General features: G+C 50.1%; 1 protein-coding gene across 2 annotated transcripts; it reads left to right on the top strand.

Moving 5' to 3' along the window:
- The first annotated feature begins 3,071 nt into the window (after positions 1–3,071).
- LOC306807905 (mucosa-associated lymphoid tissue lymphoma translocation protein 1-like) lies at positions 3,072–25,512 on the top strand. 2 transcript variants are annotated; one of them, XM_079317943.1, is made up of 14 exons: positions 3,072–3,323; positions 3,576–3,694; positions 3,881–4,034; positions 4,506–4,684; positions 5,594–5,690; positions 7,299–7,325; positions 8,109–8,276; positions 12,354–12,531; positions 15,548–15,622; positions 16,167–16,294; positions 16,538–16,669; positions 16,779–16,927; positions 21,179–21,304; positions 23,344–25,512. In XM_079317943.1, the coding sequence occupies exons 1-14, from the start codon at positions 3,314–3,316 to the stop codon at positions 23,704–23,706; spliced, it is 1,905 nt and encodes a 634-aa protein (XP_079174069.1). In that variant the 5' UTR covers positions 3,072–3,313; the 3' UTR covers positions 23,707–25,512. The 2 variants fall into 2 exon arrangements, with proteins under 2 accessions (XP_079174069.1, XP_079174068.1); XM_079317942.1 differs by having other exon boundaries at positions 8,109–8,312.
- The last annotated feature ends 2,138 nt before the right edge of the window (positions 25,513–27,650 follow it).

The raw sequence follows: 27,650 nt of genomic DNA, 5'->3' as shown, positions 1-27,650 counted from the left end.
CTGAAGGAGCTCAGACACCTGACATAGGAGAAGAGGAAGAGAGAAACTGGGTTTTAGGCTTTAGGGAAAGGCTAAATGGAGACCTCCTTGTTTTCTTCACTACCCCATGGGAGGACACAGACTCAGAGGTGCAGAGTGATCAAAGGAGAGGCCAAAATGCGAATGGTGGGCAGTCTCCATTCTGTGAGACAGATGACTGTGGATGGGACAGGGTGCTGAGCAGCTGATTGACATCCTGCTCAGAGTAAGGGGCTGGACCAGAGATCCCAGAGCTCTCTTCCCACCCTGGGCATGCCATGGTTGGTGCTGCACCTCGTCAGTGGAGAGAAGCCTGGATGGCGAGTGCAGGTTTAGCTCAGATGTGATGAGAAAGAGCCTGCTGTGGTGTCTGTGTGCTCCCCACAGACACACAGGGGTTATATTCTTTTTCTGCCCTTTCAAGCTCTGAATCGTTCTTGTGCCTGCTGCCTGCTGAGACAGCTTCCTCTCACAGCATCTGCTTTCCTGTCAATCTGCTCAGAGAGCGACAGTGCCCTCTGCTCCTGGCTCCAGGGGAAACGTGTTCAGCTGCTGGAGCCTGAGCCAGCCAGACAGGAGGCTTCAGACCACATTAGCAAAGCTTTCTTCCTCTGCCTGCAAATCCAACACCGACTCACACAGTCACAGATGTTTTCTCACTCCTCTCACACAATTTATCCTTCCCTTTCCCATCCTGCACCCTTAAGTTCCTCCCTTTCTAAAATGACAGGCTTCTTCCTCGTGCTCTGACAACAAGCTCTCACCTCTGGTTCTTCCCCAGATATTAACAGATGGTGTCACTGCAGGGTTCTGACAGAGGAGGAGCACAATGAGCTTTCTAAGAAGGTATTTGGAGGAGGACTCTTTCTCTAAAGCCTGGAGAAACAGTCTACAGGGAATGCAGCAACCTCCAGTGGTTTGAAGAGATTCTGCATCAACCAGGAGTGTCATCTTATGCTATGGGAAAGTGAGAGTGTTAATTTAATGACCATTTTTATTAGCTATGTGTGTTGCATAGATAACAGCTCTGCAGCATATGTGCACCACGGAGCTGCTGGCACATATTCAGTCAGAACCTCCATTTACAATAATTTATAGGTATATTTCCTGGAGAAAATAAAAAGGAGAGTCTGTGTGATCTCAGACAGCTGGGGAGATGAGCACAAAGGAAGGTCTTATGCTATGCATAACCTTTCCTGTATCCATGAGAGGATCAGTCCTTGTTGGAGCAGGGATTGCTCTGGGTCAGATTGAATGGACAGGGTGTAGCAGGTTTTCCTGCCTTTGCAGTGTAACTATCCCATTCTGCACAAAGGAAAGAACAAGGAGGGAGAAAGTCTTTCCTCCGGTTGTGTTGGGTTTGGCTTTTTCCTACCACCTTATTCCCCACCTGTTACAAAAGAAAAGCAGCAACTAGAGGTGCATCCTTCAGCCTTGCTTAGTCCCTCCGATCCTATGGCACAGCTCAGCCCAGCCCTGGGTTCCATAGGGCATGGATCCACGAGAACTTGGCCACAGCTGCTTCCCTGTTTTTGCCCTTCCATGCTGCCTCCTGGGAGACATCTCCATCACTTTTCCTTGGTCAGCCATAGCTACAGGATAGAGAAATTTCAGCAGTGGAGTGATAGTCTTTCACAGCCTCCTCTCTAACTGGTCCATAGTCCCCCTCATGCTAACCTCCTGGTCCCCATCTGGCACCATGAGAACCTGATTTCTAGGATTATTAACACGGGGAGAAGTCAGCCAGATGTGAATTTGTCTGCCCTGAGAATGGGAACCTTTCACCACATATCCTGAGCCCATACTTGCTTCATTCCTCTGTGCTTTGTGTCACATTCCCTTCCCATTCATTTAAAAGTTCTTTGGGAATGACAATCAGTCACGCCCTGGCCGCCCCTTGTCCTCTCCACTCACCATTTCCAGCTAACTTCCTTGTAGTCTTGCTGCCTCTGGAAAGGTGATGATTTTTGGGTTAATGAACCTGACCTTGCCCTAGCCTTGCAAGTACAAGTCTCGACACAGTGCAGTGGAGTCCTCCATCCGTCCCTTCTTTCCCAAAATGCTTGTGCAACCTCCGGAGGGCTGGCCAAGAGCCACTTCCCCCGGGGCCCTCGTGATGCCCAGCCCAGCTGGTAGGGACTTCTTGGAGGAAGGAGGTGCTACGTGCCCACCCCCGGGAGTGCTGGCTCCACCATGAGCTTTTCGGACTGTGGTGCCCAGGAGAGACGTGAGTGCGGCTGTGGAGCCTGGGGCGGTGAGGGCGGCGGGCACGGGGGGGTGGCTGTGGGGATGAGAGCAGGGGTGAGCATGGGGAGACAGACAAGGCCACGGTGAGGACACCCGCGGGGATATGGGTGACGATGGGCCGTGAGGACACCCATGAGGATATGGGCAAGTATACCCCTGAAAGGGTGGAGGACAGTGTGGGGAGGATGCCTGTGAGGAGAGGGGCAAGCATACCTGTATGGAGTGGAGAGGACACTGGGGAGGAGGGGAGGACACTCCTGGCAAGCAGTCGAGGTCACCAGTCAGAATGGGGACAAGGACACCTATGACAAAGAGGCAAGAACTAACGTGGGGATTGTGTGAGGTCACCAGTGAGGGATGGGACTGAAAACACCCGTGGGGAGGGGGTCAGAATATTTGTGGAATATGGACAAGTACACCTGTAACGGGGGTGGGGTGGTGGGGACGGGGACGGGGCGGCGACACACTGCAGGGAGGGAGGAAGGACAGTGAGGTCAGCGGTGGGGAGGTCACCTGTGAGGAGTGTGGGAGGGAGGGAGGCTGGAGCGGGGCGAGGTCACCCCTGGAAGGGGACAGGTCTCTCGTGGTGCGGGCAGCCTTGGCGTCCTGGCGAGGGGCGCGTCCTGCAGCTCCCCGTCGGAGCGGGCCAGACACGCGGCAACCGCTCCGTGCCGTGCCAGGCGGAGCCGCTCCGTGCCGACCCAATCCGTGCTGTGCCGATCCGTGCCGTGCCGAGCCGCTCCGTGCGGGGTCGCCGCCGCCTGGGCTGGTGGCGGCGCCGCCCCCGGTGCCGCGGGGCGCGGGGCGGGCCGGGAGCGCGGAAGTGCGGGGCCGCGGGGCTGGCGGCGGCCGAGTGCGGGCCCCGGCCCGGCGCCGCAGCTCGCAGCCCTCCAGGGGCCTCCGCGCCGGCCGAGCGGCCCCTCGGCCCGGCCCCAGCCGCCCCAGCGCCGCCGCCGCTCGCCGCAGGTGCCGCCGCGTCCCGGGGACTGGAACTGCCGCGGGCCAGGCCGGCGGCCGCCCAGGCCGGGGAGGAGCCGCCCGAGAAGCGATGCAGAAAGGTGAGTGGCCACGGGGCAGAGTGACCGTGCCAGGCCCCGGGCACTTGCGGGAGTACTCAGAATAGCTCCATCCATCCATCCATCCATCCATCCTGCTCTCCATTCCCTGGGCACAAGAGCATCCCTGTTCTTCCAGTCTTCCCTGCCTGCTTGGATGGGTGTCCCTCTGGAAGCGCACCATGCCGCACTGGGTGACAGTGAGATGCTGTGGCTGCAGTGCTGTTCTCACCTCCACACGCTGTTTCTCCACAGCTGTGTCCATAACTGAGCAGCCGGTCTCTGTCTCTGTCCCGGTGGGATACTCCTTCACGCTGCGGTGCCGAGCCCAGGGACACACCTCCCTGCAGTACCAGTGGTTTTGTCAGTACCAGGTAAGGGTGAGGTGGCCCTTGGTATGGCACCGGTCTGGGTCCCTGCACACAGTGGGGGAGTTGAAGGGGGGAAGAAGACTAGGGGTATCCACTTTTGTTGCTCTTACAAGGGGCTTCCTAGTGCCTTCTGCTCACTGCCGGCAGTGAGGAGGGAATTGCTGCCCACTGCCTGTGCTTTCCCTTTAGTCTGACTGCCACCTGATTCCTGGAGCAACCAACCAAGACTTGCCCATCACTGCAGAGCAGACCCAGCTCTACACCTGCAGAGTCAATGACCTCCACAGAAATGTTGTCTTCTCTGACTGGGTGAAGGTAGAGGTCCATCAGTGTGTTGCCAGAGGTACAAGCCTGCCTTTTACTTTCTTGGTGTATTATGGAATCACAGAATGGTTTGGTTTGGAAGGGACCTTCAAGCTCCTCTTGTTCCACCCCTTGCCATGGGCAGGGCCACCTTTCACTAGACCAGGTTCCTCCAAGCCCCATCCTCATGCACCTGCACCTCATGCTTGCCATGGGCTTCTCAGAGTTATTCTGGGTATTGGGACTGGAAGAACCCATCTGATTACTTCAAAGCTGACCAAAAATAACTTCAGGGGTGGTTGACCTTAGAATGTTGACTGCACCTTTGGCAGGAAAGGGCGATGATAAGGTTTGGGAATCCATAGCCAGGGCTTTGGTGTGGCATTTACTCACAGTCCTTGCTCCCAAGGTTTCCCTGCTCCCCAAGGAGAGAGGTGCAGTAGTGATGGTTGAAAATGGTGTTGTTTGCTGTCCCTGAGAACGGAGGATCAATTCTCTTGTTGCCTTGCAGGTGTGCCCCCTCAGCTGTGGCGAGGAGAACCAGTCATTGTCCTCAACCCCAGTGAGCAGTGGGTGGAGGTGGGGCAGCCTCTGCAGCTGCAGTGTGCTGCCATGGGGGTCCCAGCCCCCAGCTACCAGTGGTACCGCAATGGGAACCTGCTGGAGCAGCAGAAGAGAAAAAAACTCAGGGTAAGGCTTTCTGGGGAGCTTTGGGTGCTGAGGTGGGTAATGGGAGGAGCTGATTGCAGGGTTGTGAGAAAGCCCTCCACGTATCACCCTGCTGCTTTGGTAACTGGCTGGCTGTGTGAAGAGGGGGCTATGTTTTATGGACTTCTTTCAAAGCTGTGGATATTCTTCTAAGAGGTAACCAATCCACAGGTGCATCAAGCACATCTCTTGTGCCATTTTATACAGAGACATGAGAACAGTTAGTGGCTGTGTGTGTGGAGGGGACTGTGGATTGTTGGAGCTGTGGGAATGCTGTCTGCCTGCTGGAGACCTAAAAGGAAATGTGCTTGGCCCTGACAGAAAAGAGGCAGTAGAGGGGCTGGCTTTATTTTGTGTCTCTGACTGAGTATAAGTCAGTGCTGTCTTGAATCAAGGAAGATTTCCTTCCAGGGAATCATGTGAAGGGCACAAGGACAAGACAGTCAGGCTGTTCTCAGTAGTGGTCTCTGGTATTACAGATGGTCTTAGATGGTATTACATGGTGGCCTTAGATTGCAATTCTGATTGGAAAGATCAATCTGGGCACTAAGAAGAGGTTGTTTTCGGAGGTGAATGATGCTGTGCTGAAATCAGAAAGGCAGCAATGTGCTTGAAAGTGTTCAGGGCTTGAATAGGCAGAGCTATGTCCACCCTGACTCAGTGGTGGCTTTAGTCCCTCTCTGAGCAGGATCCTGGTCTGGAGAACCAGAGTCCTTCCTAGCTGCTGCTGCTCTGGTTCTTGTCCCTTTCCTGATTCTTTGTGAGGTAAAGTCTCTGCAAACAGCAGGACAATACCTTTTATTCCATGAACACGAGTGCCTTTGGCAGATCCTGGCAGTTAGCTTCAGACTTTCACCATAAATAATGTGATTTAATTTTTGATGTGCCTAGATCACCCACACCAAGGCCAGTGACTCGGGCACGTACCTCTGCTGTGCCTCCAACAGTCACGGGGAGCGCTGGAGCAATGCCGTGGACGTTCATGTTGGTGAGCAGAGCCAGCCCACATCCCTTTGCTGCACATCACCTGTGGGAGGCGTAATTGGAGGGGACAAAGGAATTTGCTGCTCTCTGGGGGGGCTGAGCTGGTGAACAAGGGCCATGATAAACAGGATTCCTTGATACTGGGGCTCTGAGGGAGCAGTGCTGGAAAATCCCCTAAGTCCAGTGATGTGCTGTCCAGCAGGGGGGATGCTGCTGGGCCCTGTGGTGTGTCACACACCTGCTGTGTAAGGGCAGACTCGGTGCTCTCAGCTGCTCTCTGCCATTTTCTTGTTGTGCCAAGGTGCTGCTTGCACAGTTCCAGGCCAGATTGCAGCAGGCTCCTGTGGCCATACTCATTTCCAGTCTCACTGATGTGATGTGCTCAGATACAGAGCTGGAGAGGATGGGGTTTATTTGGGAAGGTTCAGGCCCTTTGGGCTCACAGCTCAGGGCTGATGCTGTGTGAGTGATGGATCCCAGGGAGAGGATGTGTTCCCAGAGTCTCTGACATGCTTCACCTCTGGCTGCTTTCACTTGTCTTTACCTTATGTGAGGCAGGAATAGCATGGGCTGACTTTGCTGGCTCTTTGCTCCACCTAGAGATTTTTCTGTGCCATAAGCTTCTTATCCTGCCTTTTAGGCTGGCTTTAAAATTTCTCCAAAAATGCAAATTGATCTTGTTTAGCCAGAGAACACTCCTCACAGCTGGCAAAACACATCCTGGGGCAACAGTGAGAAAAGGACACCAGATTGGGTTGGGTTCAATGTATTACTGCTGAGGAGCTTTTACATGCAACAGGTGCCTCTGTCTGAGGTGGAAAAGGATGAATGGTTTTGTTCTGCAGCTTTTCAGGCATCTCTCATGCATCAGCAACACTGGTTCAGGGGCCAAATGTCTTCAAGACCCATGAGATTTATGCAATTTATCCTTAATTTCTTCTTTTAGAGCATGTAGGGTTCTAGAATTTTCTCCTGGGCTGGATTTTTAAATTTATTTCTGACTGAAATAGGAAAAGCTAGAGCTGATAGAGTAATAATGATTTTAAGAGGCTGGAGGCACTCAGGCAGGAGAGCTTGTGGACCAAAGTGAGTGACTTTTCTGAGCCAGAACTGCTAAAACAACAGGGAAAGGCAGAGCAGAGAGATTAAAAACTCTGGGAATGTTACTGCATTCAAAAGCAAACAGGGCAACTTCCTCTGCACTGGACATTTCTGGGGAGAAACTCTGTTTTGGAGCTTTTATTGATCTTGAATCATTGTGTTTCCTTTGCTTTTGCTGCAGTGAGGTAGCAGGTGAGTCACATCAGGCTTCTCCATGTTGACCCTCATTCCCTGGTCACCAGGCTTTTCTTCCCAGCTGTTCAGTATATTGAAATCAACTTCCATGAAATCACACTGGATTTCATAAACCCTCCTAACATCAGACCAGTGTCTTTAAGGTTAACAGTCTGGCTGGGAAGAAGTTACCTGAGGAGTGTTGCTTGTGCAGATCCTGTGTGTTTGGTCCAGCTGTTTGTAGTTTGGGATATTGGAGGAGAATTCAGACCTGACACTGGGTGCTGGGCCCAGGCTTACTGAACCCAGGCTTATCATTTCCCTCTTTGTTTCCCAGGTACTTGTGGCTCTGGAAAGTTTTTTGGTGAGTACTGTCATCTTTTCTTCCTGAGCAATTATTCCCTTAATTGAAAACCAGGCTCAGGGTGGATGGGAGGACAAAGAATGGGAGTGCTTTTTCTGCAGAGACTGCTTCAGGCCTTTATGACCACATTGCCACAGGCTCTGCACTTTTGAATTAGAGCTGCACAGCATAAGGTGAGCCTCATCCCCTGCCAAGCCCTGATCTTTTCAGCAAGTGCAGTAAGATTACTCCTAATGAGTAACTGAGTCTTAAGCTCTGCCAAATGATTTTAAAAATGTTGTTCAAATGACAACTTATCCCTACTTGAAATACCTCCTCAGAGCAGGGCAAAGTTCCTCACTTCCACCACCACTAAGCAACATAAATCCCATTTTTTTACAGTGGGAGGTGGGGATAAAATCAAAGCAGGAGCCAAGTTTCTCTCCTTCAGCCCCATGAGGGAAAGGACCCCTCAGCCTGGCTCAGGGAATCCCCCTCCCATGCACCACTGACACACCAGACCTATGGTCACAGTAGGACAGGTAGAGCAGAACCTCTGTGTTCCTGGGATTTTGTCAGGTGAAAACTTTTCAAGCCTTTCTGTCAAAGTGATTGTGTATTTTGTCAAAGTGTTCAGAAAGCCAGGGGCTTTCTGGAGGGTGCTCCAGGCTGGCAGCAGCCTGGGGTCTATCCTTGCTGCCTTACTCTTTCCTTAGATTGCCCATATCCTCACTCTAACAGGAGGAGGTGAGATTTTCCATCCTGCTGAGCACTTACAGCTTTTTCACTCGGTATTTCTTTTAGCTACAGACAAAATAGCACTTTTAGTGGGCAACAACTGCTACCAGCATCACCCCAACCTCCTGGCTCCTGTGAGGGATGTGTTTGAGCTGAGTCGTCTTCTGGAGCATCTGGACTTCCAGGTTGTGTCCCTGCTGGATCTGAACAAGGCTGAGATGGCCACAGCAGTCAGTGGGTTCCTGCAGCTCCTGGGGAAGGGTGTCTATGGTAAGGCCAAGTCAGCTCAGCCACCTGCCCATGCTGGCTAGGGATTAGGCAATTTTCTGAGTTGAATTTAATTGAATTAAAAGAGAGGAAATTTAACGTTGCTATCTCAAAGGAGACCTGCATCAGTACCAGGCTTGGCAGGAGCTCTTGGATAAGTGTAGTTCAGTTTTTGGCAGGTTATAGTCAGGCAAAGTAGATGTTTCTCCAACATGAGGCTCACCTCCAATCCCAACAGCATGGGCTTACACTGAGTTTTTGGGGAGCCAGTGCTTCCAGTAGTGAATGGGAAAGGGGGTTTTGATTTTCCTTGAATAAAAGGATTGAGGGGACTGATTGATTGCCCCCCCCCCCAACCCCCCACTCATGTGTGAGGAGGGGAGCTCCTTTTGAGCCCTGACTGCTGCATCTGGTCATGATCTCCTTGTTTCTCTTTCCTGAAAGTCTAATTTGGGCCCCTGACAACCCTTTTGCAGAAGAGCATTGCCAGCTGCAGGTGTCTTTGAGGTTGGGCTTTGTGCTTAATTGTCCAGTGTGCTCAGTAAGGAAGCATTCCTCAACCACAAACCCAACCAGCAGCTCTTGTGGGTCTTAAAGCAGGTGTTAAAGCAGATTTGGTGGTTGAAGCAGCATCTTTGGGGTCGCTGAAATTCTTGCAGTGTGAGATACACTGAAAACACCTTGCAGGTGTTGTTTTTTTTGCTTCCAAACCTTAGTGTGAGGCTACATGCCAGCTGAGTGGCATGCAGACAGTGAAAGTCAGCATGGACTGATTCCAGACAGGCATTCATCTTGAGGTTTGGAGGTTGTGCAGTGGATGGGGACCTGGCCATAAGGTGAATGCTGCACAGCCACCTTGTTCTGGGAAGCACTGACTCATCCAGGGAAGGGCCATGCACATGGCTTCATCTGAGCACATCACCCGTGACTTCACTTGCAGCTTCCTTTTGCTGTTGCTCTCTGAAATCCCCTCATATCCCAGGCTTTACCCTCTTCCAGACCAGAGTCATCCCAGCTGCCATTCTTACCTGCCTCTATCCACGGCATTTGAGGACCAAAAGGCATTTTATCCATGGCCCTTCCTAAGCACTGGAGAGAAAAATGCTTGGAAACAGCAAACCTTTCATATCATCATGCCTTATTTAAACTTCTAGAGCTTCTCTGTATTTGTGGCCTCTGATCCTTCCTGCAAAATTGATTTTGTGTGCTGTCAAGAAAAACATTAACAGCTGAATTGAGTGTTTGTGAGGCACTGCCTGCTTGAGGTTTTCTTAACTGCTCTCCAGGTTGAGTGGTGTGCTATTCTTTGAAGACAATGAACCCTAGTGTGGGCTGGATCCAGCATGACTGAGTTCAGAATTCCTGCTGCATTTGCTGGAATCCTAATTTAATGGTGGGACATTGGGTCAGGCTGCCTATTGAGTGCCCCAGTTGTGGTGAGATAGCAGCTCCAGGAACATCTCAGGCAGCCTGTTAAAAACCCCAGAGGTGCCTGTGACAGCCAGTCCTGTACATCCAAGTGTTGGACATGCTCCTGTGGCATCCCAGTGCTCTTGCCTGAGGAGCCTGGAGGTGCCATCTCCTGTGTAACAACCATCAGAGCTGAAGTCAGGAGAGCTTTGTGTGTACATACAGAAGGAGGAGAGGGCTGGCTGGTGAATATGAACCTCCATGGATTGATGCTCATTGCCCCTTGTTGAATGGTCTGTGCTGACAAGGGCAGTTGTGCTTTTTGGTCTCTGTAACTGTCCCTTCAGGAACTGTAGGCTTTTGTGAGACTTTGTTCCACATCTCCAGACCATCCCAGTACAGCTTGTAGACCTGGATCCTGAAGTGGATGTGGCACTGCATGATATGCTTTAGTGGGCATGGTGGGCTTCAGTCCAAGGTTGGACTTGATGATCTTGGAGGTCTTTTCCAACCCTAATGATTCTATGATCCAATGGTTTCTCCAATCCACTGTATGGAGGTGGTGAGTTATTGGGCTGCTTTTCCTCCAGATCTCATCTTAGAAAAGCTGTGTAGGGTTTTTGAAGGCCCCAAACATCCTCTAAGTGATCTAATTATTCCACCCTCAGGCAAGTAAGGAATCCCCATGAATGTTATTTTAAGCATTCTAAAAAGTCCCAAATAAAAAAAAAAATTACCCTGGAAATGCAACAACAGCAGAAAATTGTGAGTGGAATACTAGGAACATGAAGTCATGCCTTTAATAAGCCTCAGGCTGACATTTCCTGCACTATAAGCAGTGCTTGGAGCTTCCCCTTTCTAATTTGGTAAGTCAGAAGTTATTCTGTGATGAGCAGTTCTGACTCATACAATGTAGGAAGAACTCAGAATAAAACATCCCTTTCCTTCTCTGTTCAAATTGTTAACTTTTCTGTTCAGGAGGAGAGATTCAGCCTGGGGGAGTTGGAGAAGTTGTTCAGTGATCTGAAACTCACCTTTTTTTATTTGAACATGAGTCTTTGTGATTTATATAGCATGAAGGGCACTTGGTACATTCAGGTACTCAACAAGACTTCAAAAGTTGGAAGATTTAAGAATTGAATCATTCATTGTGGGCTTTCCTGTTACATGTAATTTTTTTTCCAAGTTTCAGTGATACTACCTGGTAACAGATGTTGTCACTTCCCTTGCATCTACAGGCAGAAGGACAGAACCCTCCAGTGCTCAATGGCTCAAGTGGCCCAACCTGCATCTAATTTTTCTAGAAGGCTTCCTGTTTTATACTCTTTTCTATTCTCAGGGGAGGGTTTTGTGGATTTGATTCTCAAGTTATGAAAGTTTAAAGCCTCTGCAAATCAGAGCCTGCTGTCTCTGGCTGGCAATCCACAAGAACAGGAACCCAGATCTTATGGGCACCTGTGAAAATGGCCATTTGAGAAACCTTCCACTGTCCCCTGTGAATAGAAACTGAAGGTGACTGCAGGTCTTTTTGACTATGAGGTCATGTTTTCCATTCTCTACAGGATGAGATCATGCTTTCAGCCCTTCAGCTCCTGCCCCTCTTACTGCATCCTTGCAGAATCAGACCAGAGTGAGTGTCCTGCCAAGTCCAGGGGCAGGAACAGCGGAAGGAAAATGGGGAGAGGTTACTCACTGAAGTGTGGGCTTTGGCAGTGAATCTCAGTGAAGAATTTCTCCTGCTGTTGCCTCTTAGCTGCTTTTTCCCATTTCTGACCTCTCACTCTTCATTGTTCCTCAACTGCAGTAACTCAACTCTCTGTGTTACCTCTCAGAGCTGTTTTTAACCCATTTCAACCCCAAGTTGGCTTTCACCAACCAGCATCCCCCAAGCAGTGTCGTTGGTCCTGGGGAGGGGTAGTCAGCCCCTGTGCAGCTTTCTTTTGAAAAGCTCCAGTCTGCTTGGGGATCCCTGTGCCAGCCCTGCACTGAACACAGGGTTTGGAGAGGAACCCCAGCTTTGGCAGTGCCAAGTTCCCCAGTGCTGGTTTTCTACCAGCCCTGTGGTGCCATCTCTTAGGAAGGCAGAAAGCATAACTGAATTTAATGTGCTTAAGAGTAAAACCCAAAATTCTTGTTGGGTCTTGGGCTTTCCACTGGCATCTGCAGGAATCCAACTCCTCCCCTGCCTAACAGGGCTGGTGCCTGGTCTGAGGTTATTGAAGCACACAGTCCCCATGTTCTGGACAGTTGAAGAACTCATCTCTCTCTCTCTGTCTAAGTTTTCAACAGCTTATAGGCATGTGACAATGTACAGTGGGGAATTTCAGCCTGGCAGGGACTGAGCCTGGGTGCTATAGCACAGAGCGTTTGGATGGGTGTAAACCAAGAGCCTTCAGGAGACTTAACAGGAATCCACAAGCACAGAAGACCCTCCTGGGCCTGCTTCCAACTCTAATGAAGGGAATAAATTGGGAAAAAGTTGAAATTGTGAGGTCAATGTAGCTCCAGTTCCATAGGTGCTGCTGGTCTAGGTCTGCCCTGCAGCAGAGCAGGAGGTGGGATGTGGCCATGTGGAGCTAGTTACAGACCTGCTGGTTCACATCCTGATTCATCCTCTCCTCTCCCTGTTCCCAGCTATATTCTACTATGCTGGACATGGCTATGAACACCTGGGGAGGAACTACATGGTCCCTGTTGATGCCCCACAGCCCTATGCCCCTGAGAACTGCATCAGTGTGCAGAGGATCCTCCAGAAGATGCAGCAGCGGCAGACAGCCCTGAACATCATCCTGCTGGACACCTGCAGGAAGTGGTATGAGCCTCCTCCCCCTTCTTCACCTGGGCTGGGTGTTCTCAGGGCTGGGAGAAGGCAGCCATCCTCAGGTGTGGGTTTTCACAGCCCCCAAGGTGCTGCTGAGCTTGTGTCAGAGGTTATTGATCTATGCCATAAAATCAACCACATTGTCAGGCCCTGCAGGGTGTCCTGGGAGATGGGTCACTCGTGTATTAGTGCAGAGAGCATCAGACCTTGTCTGAGATCTGCTCAAGAGAAGGGGGTGGAGACCCTTCCTTGATTTTTTGAGGTGAAGAAATCTGGCAAGTACAGGCAGTTTGCCTCAAGCCTGTGGAGGGATGGCTCTGCTGGCATAAATTCTTGGCTGAAACTCAGCACAGGGTTTGTCTTTTGTGTTTCAAGCCTGACCTGACCTGATCTTGCTGATTGTGTGCTTTCCTGGTCCATATTTCCATATCTCCATCTGTGAGAAGAGAGCAACATGATAGGGAAAATATTTTAAGCCCTGCTACTTGATTTTTACTGGCCTTAAATCCTTTTGAAGTGGTCATGTTGTGAAGCTGCTGCTGCTGAGGTCAGAGATCAGCATTTTCCCACTTTCTGTGGAAAACCCATCATCCTCTCTTGGCCTGCAGACTTGTCTCCTGCTGCAGGAAATTACTACTTGTCCAATTTCAGCAGAGGTGGGTGGATATTACAGTAGAATCTGTCATTAGTTCATTTATTTCAGGCTCCTGAGGCAGATATACAGGTCAGGAAAGACCTGGAGAGCAAATGTAGGAATATCTCTCTCTTCCTGCTGTGGTGCCTGCACTAAGAGCTGGAAAGACAACAGGGCTTTTGATACCCTGAGAGAGCTGCCAGCCCCTGGAGAGACAGTAAATTTTTGATGCCTTTTAGCTGTAGTGGTGGGGCTGCTTGTTCTGAATAGCTTGAGGCTGGCTGTGCTGGGACTTGTCCCATAGCTCTGCAGCAGGAGCTTGATGTCCCTTGATGCTGCTCTGAACTCCCCAGAGTGGAGCATCCCCTTTCTCCCTTTTTGCTGGCCACTGAGAGCAGAGTGTGTTGCTTCCTTGGCACACCTAGCAGCACCTAGCTGCCCTCCCCAGTGTGACAGAAGGCAGGGGAGAGCCTGCAGCCAAGCAGGAACAGCTGGTTCTCATGGATACTCCCCTGGAGCTGGGCTGGTGCAGCTCTGGGCTGCTGGTGTGCCAGCTGAGGGCAGTGTGTGATGGGGAGGCAGTATGGGGGCTACACAGGGACCCAGTGCAACAGTCTAAAACAGCTTTTGAGATGCTCTTTTCCTTTGAGAGCTCTCTTGCTTTCTTGCTGTCTCCTTCCTTGCCATTGCCATTGGTTCCTTTGCTCAGTGGAGTGTCAGTGGTGCTCTGGGAAGAGGATGCAGTGTGAGATCTGCTGTTATATTTAGGCAAAGTTGTGCAGCTGGTTTTCCCCCTCCTTCCTGAAGTTCACACTTCCCCTTTTCCACAGCAAGCATAGCACTTCATGTGGTGGATGTTGTCCCTGATCTTGTGGGGGCAGCAGCTCTCTCCTGAGCTCATTTTTTCTCGAGAAGTCTCCATTTCAGCTCAGGAAAGCATCTGGATTTCATAGTTGTGTGTGTTTACACTGCTGTGTAAAACAAGGCTCCCAAGGCCTCCTTTCCCAACAGCCTCCTAGTCAGGCTGGTGCTGCAGGTCTGTCAGCAGCTTATGCATGAACCTGTGTCTCTGCTAAGAGGGAGCTCACCCAGGGTTTCTCCTCACATCGTGTGTTGGCATCAGAAGTGCCAGGGTGGTGAGAAACACATTTCCCTTTGCCAAGTGGGAGCAGATGTTCAGCCTTAGCAGGGGAGGAATCAGAACACAGAGACTCTGTGTAGCCTCATACATTTATGTGCTGATTTTGGGCAGATGTGATTGCCTTTTCCAGGAACTCCCTGATTTATCCTTGGACTTGGAACCAAAGATTTCTGCACCAAATTAACAACAGTTGAAGAACAGATAAATATCAATATTCAGATTTAGAAACGTGTTCTTTCTCACACTTTCTCTTCTGATCATATTCAGGATGACTTACACAAGCCAGTTGAATTCTGCCATTAAGCATCTCCAGACTCTGCCACCTAACACTACGTGATGCACTGGCTGCTGGCAGTACCCCAGTCCTTTCTGCTCTCATTAGTGTGCCAGCTCCAGCCCCAGGAAACAGCTGGAATTGAATTACATGGATTTACACTGCCTCTGTGCCTGGTTCTTATCACTGTGTGACTGGGAACAGCCCCGAGTCACTGGTGTGAACTGGAGGCAACCTGTCCCCACAGTCAGTCTGGCTGCAGTCAGATGGGCCATTCAGTGCAACCAAGATACCTTTTTTGTTGGAAATCAGATCCTGTCACCATGGATCTACCTGATTTTGGAAATAATAGGGGCTGTGCTCATTCAGCTGCATCTGGACCAAGGTGCCAGGACCAGTTTTGAGCTTTGAGACTTGTGTGTGTGTCCTGATCCTGTCTCTCAGGGAATCTGGGGGTGTATCATCCACAGCCTGCTTTAATTCTCTAAGGCAAAAGTGTGGATGGTCTGGAAGGGGCTTGTGGGGTGTCCCAGACCCTCAGCAAACACAATTGAGCTGTAACCATGGTGCTGTGCACCTCTGACTTCTTGAAGGACAGTTGTCCATTGGGTCACCATGAACCTGTGTGTTCTCTGCACTGTGGTGCTGCCTGGAGCTGTTAAAATCCAGCCTCTGTAGGGAGGTGGCAACATGCACCCACAGCTCCAGGTTGTACCACAGCTCCAGGCTCAGGGCAGGGAGCAGCTTACCAGTGCAGATAACTCCAGCTGGACATACCTACTCCTTTCCCTGTGGTTTGGGTACTTGGTGGGACTCCCAGCTTTAGTCTCTCTGGTTATATCCAAGGGGAGAGTTGATCCTACTGCCATCCCTAAGAGACATGAGGAGTGTGTGGGATTTTTCACCTGCAGGTGACAGATGTCTGCAACCCTGACTTGTGCCTTTTCCTCCTCTCCAGGTACAACCCAGGATGTGCCTTGTCCCAGGTGCAGCCACTGGAGCCCTGGGGAAACACAGTCTATGGCTATTCCACGTAAGTGACCTCTCCATTCCCTTAGCCTCACATGGGACCAGACTCTGGCACAGCCCTGTCTCCTCTCATCCTTTTGTGCATGGAGGCTGGAGAGGGTTTCTTTCATGTTCCCTCTGGCTCTGACCCTCTATCTGCTGGGTTTGCTGTTCAGGCACTTCTGTCCTTCCTGCTGCCACCAGCCTGTGCTTCAGTTATAAGTTGTGTGTGAGCTCCTGTCATCTGTTCTTCAGCTCACCCAAAGCCTCTTGAGGTTCTGCGTGTTGTTTACTGATCAAGTGCCAGTTTCACTGGCTTTTCACCTTTGTGACCTGCATGGGCTGTCAAAGGAGACTGTGCTGTCCTATCCCATTCCCTTTGACTGCTTTTTCCCATCCTGTGGCCTGCCCATCCTCTTTGGGTACAACCAGAGCACTTTGTGTTATTCCTTGAGAAGCTCACTTTGACCCAGCCAAGAGTCTGGATGGAGTTGGCCACCCCAGAGTCAGCTTGGACTTCATGCTCAATGCAGAACTGCAAGGACTCTGAAGAAATATTACTCTTGCAGGAGTGAAGATGCAGAAGCCTATGAATTGCAGGATGGGGAGTTCAGCTCTGGGATCTTCATGAAATACCTGAAGAAACACATTCTGCAAGAGAAGAAGGTTACACACATGCTGGAGGATGTGTTAGAAGGTAAGAGAAGCTAGAAACCACTCGCTCAAGTGGCAGGGGTGAGAAGAGACAGCAGAGACCGGGTGGATCCACATCACATCATCCCATCCCACCCACCACTCTTCCCTAAAATCCAAATCACAGGCCATGCCCTGTGGGAGCTTTCAGTAGCCTCCAAGCATGGAGACATTCATGTAGGGTCTGAAAGGCAGGGAGATCCATAAGGAACCTGGAGTGAGTGATGCTTCCAACTCTTTGGCACAGACATTGGCCGTGACCCCCTGGTCACTGGGAAGCAGGTGATGGAGATCAAGCACACTCTGAAGGAAGCTCGGTCCCTGACAGACCCCATTTGTCCCTCGAGAGCAGCCACTGAGCACAGGAGGCACAGCAAAGGTGAGCCATGCAGGGGGTGGGAAGGAGGGAGCTGGGGCTGCCTGTGCCCTTGGGGGAGGTGCTGACAGGACCCTCCAAGGAGTTGATGGTGCTTGAATTTCCCTGCCAGAGCTGCCCAGCAGAACGGTGACATTCCCGTGCGGGCTGCGGGTGGAGCTCCGCTTCCTCCGGCTCTTCTCCAACCTGATGTTCGTGTGTGCCAGGCCACAGCCTCCCCTGGCCCACATCACTGAGCCCCAGCTCCTGCTCCAGCTTGCTGTGAGTGCTCTCAGTCCCCTCCCTGGGCTGTTTCCCCCTGCTCAGAGCTGGGGAGGGTGGTTGGGCTGAGTCCTGTGGGCTGGGAACGGCTGATCCCAGGTGAAAAAAAATCCCCTCCTCTGCATACACCTCTTTAAGGCTGCTTCCACATCTCAGTGGATTCCCTGCCTTGCTCCTCATGCATCACAAAAAAGATTTGGCAGCAGTTTGATGCCTTTAACCAGTTATCCCTCAGATCGATTTCTGGACTGCCTGATTAAATTATTGTATTTAATCTGATTGAGGCCAAGAGCTATTTTGTTTTCTGTATTAGAAAGTAGGTCTGGCTTTTTGACTTATGCCTTCTTTAGCCTGCTATACTAATATATCTCAATGCAACAATATATATTCCTTCCCAGTTGAGCTGTACCACCTTCCTTGAACCCTTTCTCAAACTTTCCTCACAGACCATGTGCCCAGTGTGGGCTTTACTGATGGTCTCCATGCCACTTCTACTTATTTTGCTGCTCCTGATTTAATTTGCCTCTCCTTTCTATAACTATCTCCCTTGTTTCCTGTAGTTCTTCTCCCAAGGTGTAGCTCATTCGTGGTGGATTTTTTGGCCCTTCTTTCTCGTGGAGGGACACTGCTCCTCAGCACATTGGAGTCACTGATGCAGCGTGTCCTGCCCATTCCTAAACTGCAGCATCATTTCCTCTTGTGAGCATCATGCATGAAAATTGTGTCTGTGTGTGTATGAGCATGTAGTTGTGTGCTTTGCCCCACATCAGTGACTGGGGGGGAAGGAGGACCCAGCGAGCTGCTCCTGCTTCCAGAGGAATCAGGGAGACAAAAAAGGGCTCCAGTACAGCCAGATCCTTTTTCTTGTCCTAGTGCATGATGGAGCTGGCTCACACTGAGCTCCAGTGCTGTCTGCGGAGGCAGCAGCATGTCCTTCCATGACTGTCACCTGCCCCACCTCAGCCATCATAGCAGCCACCACAGCAGATCAGCAGATCTGCTTGCTCAGATGAATGTCTGGAAGATCACTGGGCTGGAGAACCACGTGTGTGTGGGACACAGCCATGGAGAGATGGTGGATTTTCCAGGATCCTGATGAACAGGGAGTCAAGCAAACACATCAGGAGGCTGGCATGGATTTGCTGGGGGCTCCTAATTGAGCTCACACCTGAAAGGGTGTGTGAGAGGTGGAAGTAGGGGCAGGTAATATAGGAGGACTACAGAGATGTGGTTCAGGCTTGTAGGAATGGGGCTCAGAAAGCCAAAGTCCATGTGGAGCTGGATCTGGGGACAAGAAGAAAGGCTTCTGCAAGTATCTCAGGACTCCCAGAACCGTGAAATTAAGGAGAACATTTGGAGCAAGGGAGACACTTGGAGGAGGAGCAGGACCAGGTCAGGCAGCACTAAACCTACTGGACATTCACAAACACCCAGGACCCTGATGGGTGCACCCATGAGAGCTGAGAGAGCTGGAGATGAGACTGTGAGCACACTCTCCATCTCCTTATGGTCTTTTGAGTCCTGGAAAAAAGTCATGTCCCTCCTGCCCTCCAGGAGAGCAAGAACGAAGATATGGGGAGCTCCAGGAGGGTCAACCTCACTGTGATCTCTGAGAAAGTGACAGAGCCAATAACCCCAAACACAGAAAAGACAAGGAGGTGATTGGGAGCAGTTACCATAGGTTGCAAAGGGCTTCCATGCCTGATAACCTGATGCTTTCTGCATTAAAGTGATGAGCTCAGAGGACAAGGCAGGGACAGTGAATATTGTTCATCCTCCATCTATGTCCACTTGTGGCTCCTCAGCATGAGAGAGACATGGACATACTGAGAGACTCTGCCAAAGGGTCATTGAGATGATGAAGTGGTTGAAGCCCCTCCCCTGTAAGGAAAAGCTGAGGGAGCTGGGGCTGTTCATCCTGTGGAAGAACAGGCTCAGGAAGAACTCATCCAGGTCTACAAATACCTGCAGGGAGAGTGCAGAGCAAAGGAGCCAGATTCTTTCCAGTAGTGCTCAGTGCCAGAACTAGAGGCCATGGGCACACACTGATGCACAGGAGATTCCACTTAAAACTAAGAGAAAACTCTCCTTGGAGGGTGATTGAATATGTTTGGGCTTTTTGGAAAATCAAGGCTGTGGGATTGGTTTTTCATTGATGTGCTTGTTAAAGACACAGATCCCATAACACCAAGTGTCTCTGCAAGGTGCTACAAAGCAGATTTTTGAAGGATTTGGGTAACTGAAGGTACAATTCGAGGCCAAGGCTGTTATTCAGCAGATGCAAGTTCCTGCACGTGAGCAAGAATGAAAAGTTTTGTCAGCATGGAATGGGCAGAGCCCAAAACAGCTGAGGTAACAAAAACAGGGCAGGGCTGCAAACTAGAACTCTGAGATTTGTGTGAGATCCTGCCTGGTTCTCCTGGCTGTTGCTGGAACACTGGGTCCAGTTTCAGATCCATGCTTCATGGAAAAAAAGTGTGCCAACTAAAACAGTCAAAGTAATGAAAGCAAGAAGCAAGGCAATTGTAGTTTAGGCAAGAAAAGCAAAAATGTAGATTTTACAAGGCCTTGAAATCTATAAAGAGTTGTTTCAAACATGGAAGTAAGTTTGAATTGCAGGGAGGAAGTTCCAAAGCAGAGATGACATTCTCCCTGATCTCCAATCTAACCCTGCCCCTGCAGTGGGAAGCCATTCCCCTCTTGTCCTGTCACTCCAGGCTCTTGTCTAAAGTTCCTCTCCAGCTCTTGGAGCCCCTTTGGCCATAGGAAAGGGCAGGTGAGCACCCCCAGCTCTCCCAGCCTGGCTGCAGAGCAGAGGGGCTCCATCCCCCAGAGCATCCCTGTGACTTCTGGACTCACTTCAGCAGCTCCACGTCCCTGTGCAGTTGGACCCCTGGGCAGGAGGCAGCTCTGCAGGTCAGAGCATGGGCTGGAGGATTGAGCTGGATGCACATGGCAGGGTACACCCTCCCTTCTGCAGCTGTGCTGTCCAAACCCTGTGTCAGCAGCATCTGGCTCATCTGCTTCCTGCCTCTTTGGTCTCCAGGTTTAGTCTCCATTCACAAGCCTGATCTTCTCCAAACTCCCTCCAGTTTATCTTTCCAGTAATGAGCTGGCAAGTGTGGAGATGGATTTGGCTTTCTCTTGCACAGAGATAAATGGTGTTCCCTCAGCCTCCAGTGACCTACTGGATGAGTGATGGTGCTGCTCCTGTTCCACCAGCCTTGCATGCAGGGGTGATCCTGATGCCTGCAGATCCCAGCCAGCACTTGGAATTTTGAAATCCACTGTTTTTCCTTATACTCTCATGGCCAGAACTAAATTGCTTTGGCTGCTTGCAGGCAGCAGCTCAGGGAAGGCCAGGAAGAGCTCCCAGGGCTGCTCCAGCTTCTACCTCCCCAAATATCCTAACAGCCTTCTTCACCAGCATGCCCAGCACAACTTCTCCTGCTAAGGATCACACTGGGACAGTTGCCAGAGCCAGCTGGCAGAGGGAAGCCTTCTGGAAGGGGCTGGTAGACAGGGGGGTCTGTCACCTGTTCTGGAGGCTGACATCCAAAGCAGGAAGGACTTGGTCACAGCCCCAAGGCTGCCAGAGCTCCAGGAGCATTTGGACAATGCTCTCAGACACAGGGTGGAATTGTTGGGGTGTCTGTGCAGGGCCAGGAGTTGAACTTAATGACACTTGTGGGTTCCTTCCAACTCAGGATATTCCATGATCTATGATTTCATAAGGCCTTTATTCCCTTGTCTCTTCCTGTGGTATTATTAGTGGCTCCATGATCCAATCAATACTGAAGAGGATCTCATAGATATGGTGCTGTTTTTGTTAAATTTGAATAACTCAGCAAGAATTGGCAGTTCTGTAGATGGTGGGGGGCTAAATCAGCACTCAGCACAACTCAGAGCTTCCAGCTGTGCCTTTGGAAAACCTGCTCCCTTCATGACACACTGCTGGCACTACTGGTGGTTGTGATACCAGCTGGTGCTGCTTCCTGGTCTACTGAAAAATCCCACTGTACCCCATTTTTCACAGCAAGATCTACTTGGGGTCTTCTCATTGATATGCACAAGGCAAGTGTGTAAAACCTCTGCATTCCTTTTGCTTTCTGTCTGCTTTGAGAATACACAGCATTTCCACCAGGCAGTATGTTAATCCAAGCCCTGTGTACGTTTGATGGGCAGTTGAGCCTCAGTGCTTCATGCTGATGCTGATATTTCCTTGCATTTCCTCTTGTTTTCGTGCCCCAGGGGACGGATGCCGTGGCCATGCAGAGGGAGAACAGTCTGGAGCACGTGGAGACTCTGCTGTCCTTGGTGTACAAGCGGGAGGAGCTGGACTGCGTCTTGCAGCTCTGCGCGCTGCAGAAAATGCAGGTACAGAGGAGCTGCCAGGCAGATTTCCACAGGTCTGCACTCTCATGGTGTCCCCATCCCTATGGCTGGAGCTGGATGTGCCTCTCTGACCACGTTTGTGTCACTGCCACATCCAGACCAAAGAGGAGTTTGTTGTTCTTCGGGGCACAAAAGCCACCCTGTTTTACAGGATGACTGAATTACTGACTAGTTTGGGTTAGGGGGGACCTTTAAACTTATCCCACCCCCTGCTGTGGGCAGGGACACATTCCACTAGACCAGGTTGCTCCAAGCCCTGTCCAGGCTGGCCTTGGACACTTCCAGGGGTGGGGAAACCACAGCTTCTCTGGGCAACCTGTGCCAGGGCCCCACCACCCTCACAGGGAATAATTGCTTCCCAGTATCTGATCTAACTCTGCCCTCTAGCAGTAGGAAGCCATTCCCCTTTGTCTTGTCACTTCAGGTTCTTGTCCCAAGTCCCTCTCCAGCTATCCTGGAGTCCCTTTAGGCACTGGAAGGGACTCTAAAGTCATCTTTGGTCCTTCTCTTCTCCAGGCTGGACACAGATCTCCCAGCATGTTTCCATAGAAGAGCACTGTCCTTTCACCTCACCTTTTCCACCTCAGCAAAATCTTTCGGATTTGCAGTCAGGCTGCAGAACCTGAGTGTGGATGCTCTTTGCTTTTATGTTGTCTCCCCTGCCTGATCTTCCTATCAAAGCTGTCCCACAGCAGCCTCTGAGCTGAGAGCAAAGAGAGGCATCACTGGTCATGGATTGTTCTGTTTTTCTCTGCTGCCTGGCCAGGGAGGCTGCTCTTTGCCCCATCAACCATGGGGAGGTCAGACCTGCCCAGTTATTTCAGGTGGTGGAATGTCTCACTAGGCTCTGTGCTTGCCTGAGAGATGATCTCATGGGCTGGCCAGGATCTCCAGTCATCAGAGTAGCACTGCCAAGCCTGATCCAAGCTGTGCCTCTTTGGCACACTTCGAAACACCCTCAAACTATTTAAAGACCATGACAGAAGCAGAATTGATTGTCCCCTGGCTTGTCTCTCCTCAAACAGCAGTATGCACCTTGTTTATATTTGGATTTTCTTCCTTCCCAAACACACAGCCAGCGGATCTTACACCAAGTGCTTCTCTCAAGCTGCTGCCTGGATCTGCCCACAGCAAGTTCTGCTTGCTCTGTACATGATGTGCTTCAGCATATGGCAGTGCTTTCAGTTCTTGATTGTTCCTGGAGCTTTTTTCTGAACCTTCCCAGTTCTGTATTGCATTCAAGTGCAGACAGTAGACCTGGACCAGGCATTACCTGCCAAAATCTTCTTTTTCCACTATACATCTTCCTGCTCTTTACAGGTGTTTGAGGCACAGTGCCATGCTAAGGATCTGTTTTCAGGGGTTTCACTGCCATGAATGTGGTTATTCTCTTATTTCTTCATCTTTTATAAAATTCTAAAATAGTGCTAGGCTGTGAGTAGATCCCTGTGGAGCACTGATGATTAAGGCTGTTGGCTTTTACAGTGTGAGGTGTGTTTTAGTTCATAGAATCTCAGAATGGTTTGGCCTAGAAGACATCTTAAAGTTCATCTTGTTCCACCCCTGCCATGGGCAGGGACACCTTCCACTAGACCAGGCTGCTCCAAGCCCCATCCAACCTGGCCTTGAAGGTTTCCAGGGCTGTAAGTGGTTCATGCTTTTCTCTCCTATGTGCATTGGTCTTGGCCATGGTGCAGCTGCTCCTGCTCCCTGTGCCCACACCCCAGGGGTGATGCTCACAGTGACAGTGCCCTGATGGAGCTGATGAGATCCCACACAGCCTGATTTCAGGAGAGGTCCTGAAATCCAAAATCCATGGCTGAGGCCTGCAAGTGTGCTGAGCTGTATGAGTATGTCCAGCACACTTTCTCTGGCAGTAGTGTTGCTCCATCATGCCACAGCATGGGGCTGTGAGCCTGCACAGCAGCCAGCCAAGGCTGCTTTCTGGCAGCAGCAGTAGGAAAGCTCTGCTTCCAATCTAATTCTCCCATTCATTTTGTGTTCTTTGTTCTCCCCTTCAGACAGATGTGGTCCTGCAGTTGAATTTGCATTACATCCAGCCAAGCACAAAACAGAAGACCTGTGAAAGCCTGCAAACGACCCTCCAGAAATCCCTGCTGAGGCAGTTTTTCAGCTGGAGGAGTGACTCCCAGCCAGACTCCCAGCAAGCTCCTGCCTGCACAGGCAGTGTGTGCCTGCAAGATGCATTGACACTGAGCACTGACCCAAAGGGCCAGGGACCCCTGAGTGCAGGCTCTGGCCACAGCTTGCCCAGCAGCAGCCCCTCCAACTTCAGCAGTGAGCCTGAGGAGAACGATGAGAGTGACCTAGGCAAGCTCTGCCTGGCCCTGCTTCAGACAGGCCCAGGGCAGGACAGGCCCTGAGCCTCAGCCTTGGGTGCTGCTCTTTTAACTGAGGCCTCAGTTTGAGTGCTAAATCTGTCAGAATCCAGCAGCTGTTTCCCAGTCTTGGCATCGCCCTGTCTGAATGAGGCCAAGTCTGCTTTTTTGGAAAGGTTTCTCCTATCTGCACCCTGTGGTGTGCAGGGCCTCAATTCCCACTAGGAATATTCCCTGTCCCATGGGAGCATCAGGGTCAGCAGGGAGCCATTGTGGTGTCTGGCAGAGGACACAGCCACCCACCAGTCATAATATTGCCTGACAAAATCAGTGTTGCTGCAAGGCAAAGGCACAGGCTGTAGTTTCTGCCTGAAAACAAATGTTGCTGCATTGAATGTGATGAGAAGCCCACAAACACTACAGACCCCTCTGGCTCAAATCCCAGCCATGACTGCTGGATGTCACCAGCCTGTGCAAGGGACACAGGGCTGCACCTAGGGGACCAGTGTAGGCTCTCCGCGGGTCCCAGGGTGATTTCCTTCCCTTGCCTGTGTCACAGCAGGTGTTAAGTTATGCAGTTTATGTATTTCTGAAGCATGTATTTATAACAGGGGAGGGAGGCAGTAGCTTGCCAGGAAAAGGAGCATCAGATGTTCCATTCAGTGTGTGTTTACATTGGAGACTGGTGTTACAGTGTACAGGTACACTGATATCTGCCCTGTCCTGCATGGTACAAGGGCATTAAAGGGTGCTCAGCCCTCTGCAGTTCTTCTCAGGTGCAGAATGTCCTACAGGAGACATAGAATGCACCAAGACTGAGAAAGGATCACCTCAAAAAAGTTATTATTAGTTCAAATTGTGTGCCTGTCTGTGCTGTGGGCAACCTCAAGCACTACATGGAGAACCAGCTGTCCAGGGAGAGCCACAGGAGAACAGTGTCCTTAGGACAGCCTGGGTGGGCACAGGCCCCTCCCTGATTGCTTCCCTAATACATGTTTGGTAGAGGTGATTGCTCAGTAACAGCCAGTGACCCTAGGGAAGTGTGGGGTCTGCACCCTTGGGGGACAGTTCACTTTGGACTACAGAAGGTGCTGATGACCTGTTCCAAGCTGGCTGAGGGCTGGACCAGAGACTACTGGAGATCCCTTCTGGCTGCTGTGGTTGTGTGGAAGAAAGGTTGGAGGGCAGAACTTCTTGAGAGTTGAAGGGCAGCAGGGTGCAGAGAATGCCTATGCTCTGTCTTGCTTTAAAAGAGGGTTGGAGGCAGAATTTTTTCAGTTTTGCTCTCCTTCAGCAGTGAAGATGCATCCCTGTCTGTGGTGTCAGTTGCAGCATAGAAAAATCTGAAATGTTACTTTCAGATAAACCATTCTACAAGTGCTGGAAACCTGTCCAAGGAGAACACAGGAGGCTTTTATTCTTCTCACAGTGAGTAGAGCCAAGGGAAAGAAGAGGGGCCCCAGCTAGCTGCAGACTAGAAAGTCTCCTAGAAAAAGAATCTAAAGCTCAAAAAAATAAAAGATTCAGAGGATGTAGTTTAAATAAGATGGGCTGACAGAGAATCTAAACCAGAAAATTATAGACTAATTTCAGGAAGAACCAAAGATCAACTCAACACCAGCAGCCACTGGGGACAGGTCAGTGAGAATGGCTTGGCAGGCATTTGGGAGGAGCTGGGGCTGTCCTTGCTTCTGTGAGGATTATTCACACCCACCTGTGCTGTTGAGGCACAGCTTGTTCCTGGCTCACATTGTCATGCCAAATGTCATCTAATGTGAATGTTTATCTCATTCAAAGCAAGGCTGTTTATTTTTTCTGAATAAAACACTATTGGTGTTTTTAATGCACAAAGCTTCACGTGTCTCTGAGTTAACTGTGTTTGTTTTCCCTCTAATTGCCAGCATGTAACTTAATATTGATCTGCTGGGGTTTCATGATTGCAGCTTGAGCTTCTAGGCTCTTCTGGGTGAGCATTGTTTCTTTTTTTAGGTAACTAACAGTATTGAAGTTTGGATTTAGAAGGCAGATCAAGTGACTAGATAGGATGAAGTTATGTCAGGTGAAATGTGTAGATTAAAAAAAGTCCTCATTCATTGTGATTTGTCCATCTGCTTTGTAAGTGTGGCTCTTTGGTGTCTTAGGTGTCTTGGTGGCAGCCACAGCACTGTCATCAGTTCTGATCCTCCAAGGACACTGTGTAGCCAAGCCCAAGGGAGCCATGGGGGTTCCTTCCCTGAGATGACGGTTTGTCATGTCTGGGAACTTGCTGAACTGCAGAGGTGGACTCTGTGTCCTGGGCCTCAGCTGGGGTCCTGGTAGGAGGGGATGGCACTGTGGATCTTATGCCTAGAGAGGGTGATCTGGAACAGGGACTAGACAGTTAAAAGAATGAAATAGATATCATTGAAACTTGCTGAGCCAGCTGGAAGGCAGCAGCAGACAAAGTGGCATCAAGACATCAGCTCCAGCTGCCTTCTTACCTTCCACAGCAACTGCCCTCCACTTCCTCTGTTTCTGGGCCAGTCTGTGCCCAGAGGCTACAACAGCACTTAGAGCCATTTCTGTAGGTAATACAGGTGTTTACCCAAGTCTTTAAAATGCACCAAGTGAACTGAAGCTTTAAAGCAATATATGACAAAAATAGCATCACCTAAATATTCAATGATTTTATTTTTAGATAGATGCTCTTCTTTTCCTCTCTGCTGGGGCAGGTATGTCAAAGGGAAGGACCTTGGACAACAAGGTATATGTTCTTTTGCTACAGAACTCATTTGGGATGCAGTTCTTGGCTCCTTTACTGAGTTTTGGCAGTTTCTGACAAACCAAGGCAAGCATATCCAAAAGGATTGAGAAAACAAGGCAGTGAAAATCAGAGAAATCAGGGAGTCTTGAAAATGCCATTTCAGCCTGTTACTGGAAAGTCCTGAGCCCAAGTGCAGTCAATAGGTGTGTTACATGTGCAGATCCACCCCAGCCTGGAACCCTTCTGTTGGCAGCAGATTCCCAAAGGTTTGCATTCAGATGGCATTTTTGTGATCAAAGGAAGGAAAAGGTGGATTTGTCTCAAATTAGCCACGCTCCAGCCCCAGCCAAAGACAGAAACACAAGACAGGTTCTTCATTTCAGGAGTCATTTCTGGGGTGAAAAATTCATTACGGGGTGACATTGAGTAATTTCATTTACCTGCTCACTTAACTCTTTCCATCTTTTTGGAAAAAAATCCTCCTCCCTTGTTGCATTTTAAGGCTATAGGAGCTGCAAAAAGGATATTGCAACATAGTTCCTCATGTAATGGCGAAGCAAGAGAGAAGAGAGCTTTATTTAAAGAAACACCACACATATATAAAGGGTAGTTCATGCAAAACAGAATAGAAAAGACTCATTGGTCCAAGAAGGCAACACCTCTCTCAAAACATACTTTTACAAAACATCATATCTCTCACACACCCTGCAGGTGTATAATTGTTATAATTTGTTGACCTTGTAAAGGCCTGAGAAAGGCAAGGCTTCAAGGCTTCTTTTTCCTTGGTTTCCATCAGTATCCACTGACATTCCCTCACGGGAGTAAATCTGAATTTACTCTTATTTTCAACATTAAGAAGGTTTCCATGATGTACAGAACCTGCAAGATCATTTCCTACTCCACGTTACAAGGCAGAGTGCATGGTGCTGTTGATGAAATATGCTTGCATGTAGAGGGGCACACAGGGAAATTCCAAGATTCAACAATATAGTTTTGGTCTTCTTTCCCTAGTTTTTTGGAAGTAGGTTCTGATACAGGCAGGAGAGATCCCAAAGGCATTCAAGAACTGTTCACTCCCAGAGAAGGAAGGAGCTTCCCAAAGGGCAAGTTATTGTGTTCTCTGGAAGTTAATACTGCCTTTCATGTGGACAAGGAGTGAAGAGAATGATCTTGTGAACTGATATGATGTGGGAATCACCTGTTTTCTGAAATGCTGAGGGTTGCTTTCATTAGCTGAGGATCACTT

This window comes from Erithacus rubecula, assembly GCF_903797595.1.
Source record: "Erithacus rubecula genome assembly, chromosome: 14".
NCBI lineage: Eukaryota > Metazoa > Chordata > Aves > Passeriformes > Muscicapidae > Erithacus > Erithacus rubecula.
This window is presented reverse-complemented; position numbering and strand designations above follow the sequence as displayed.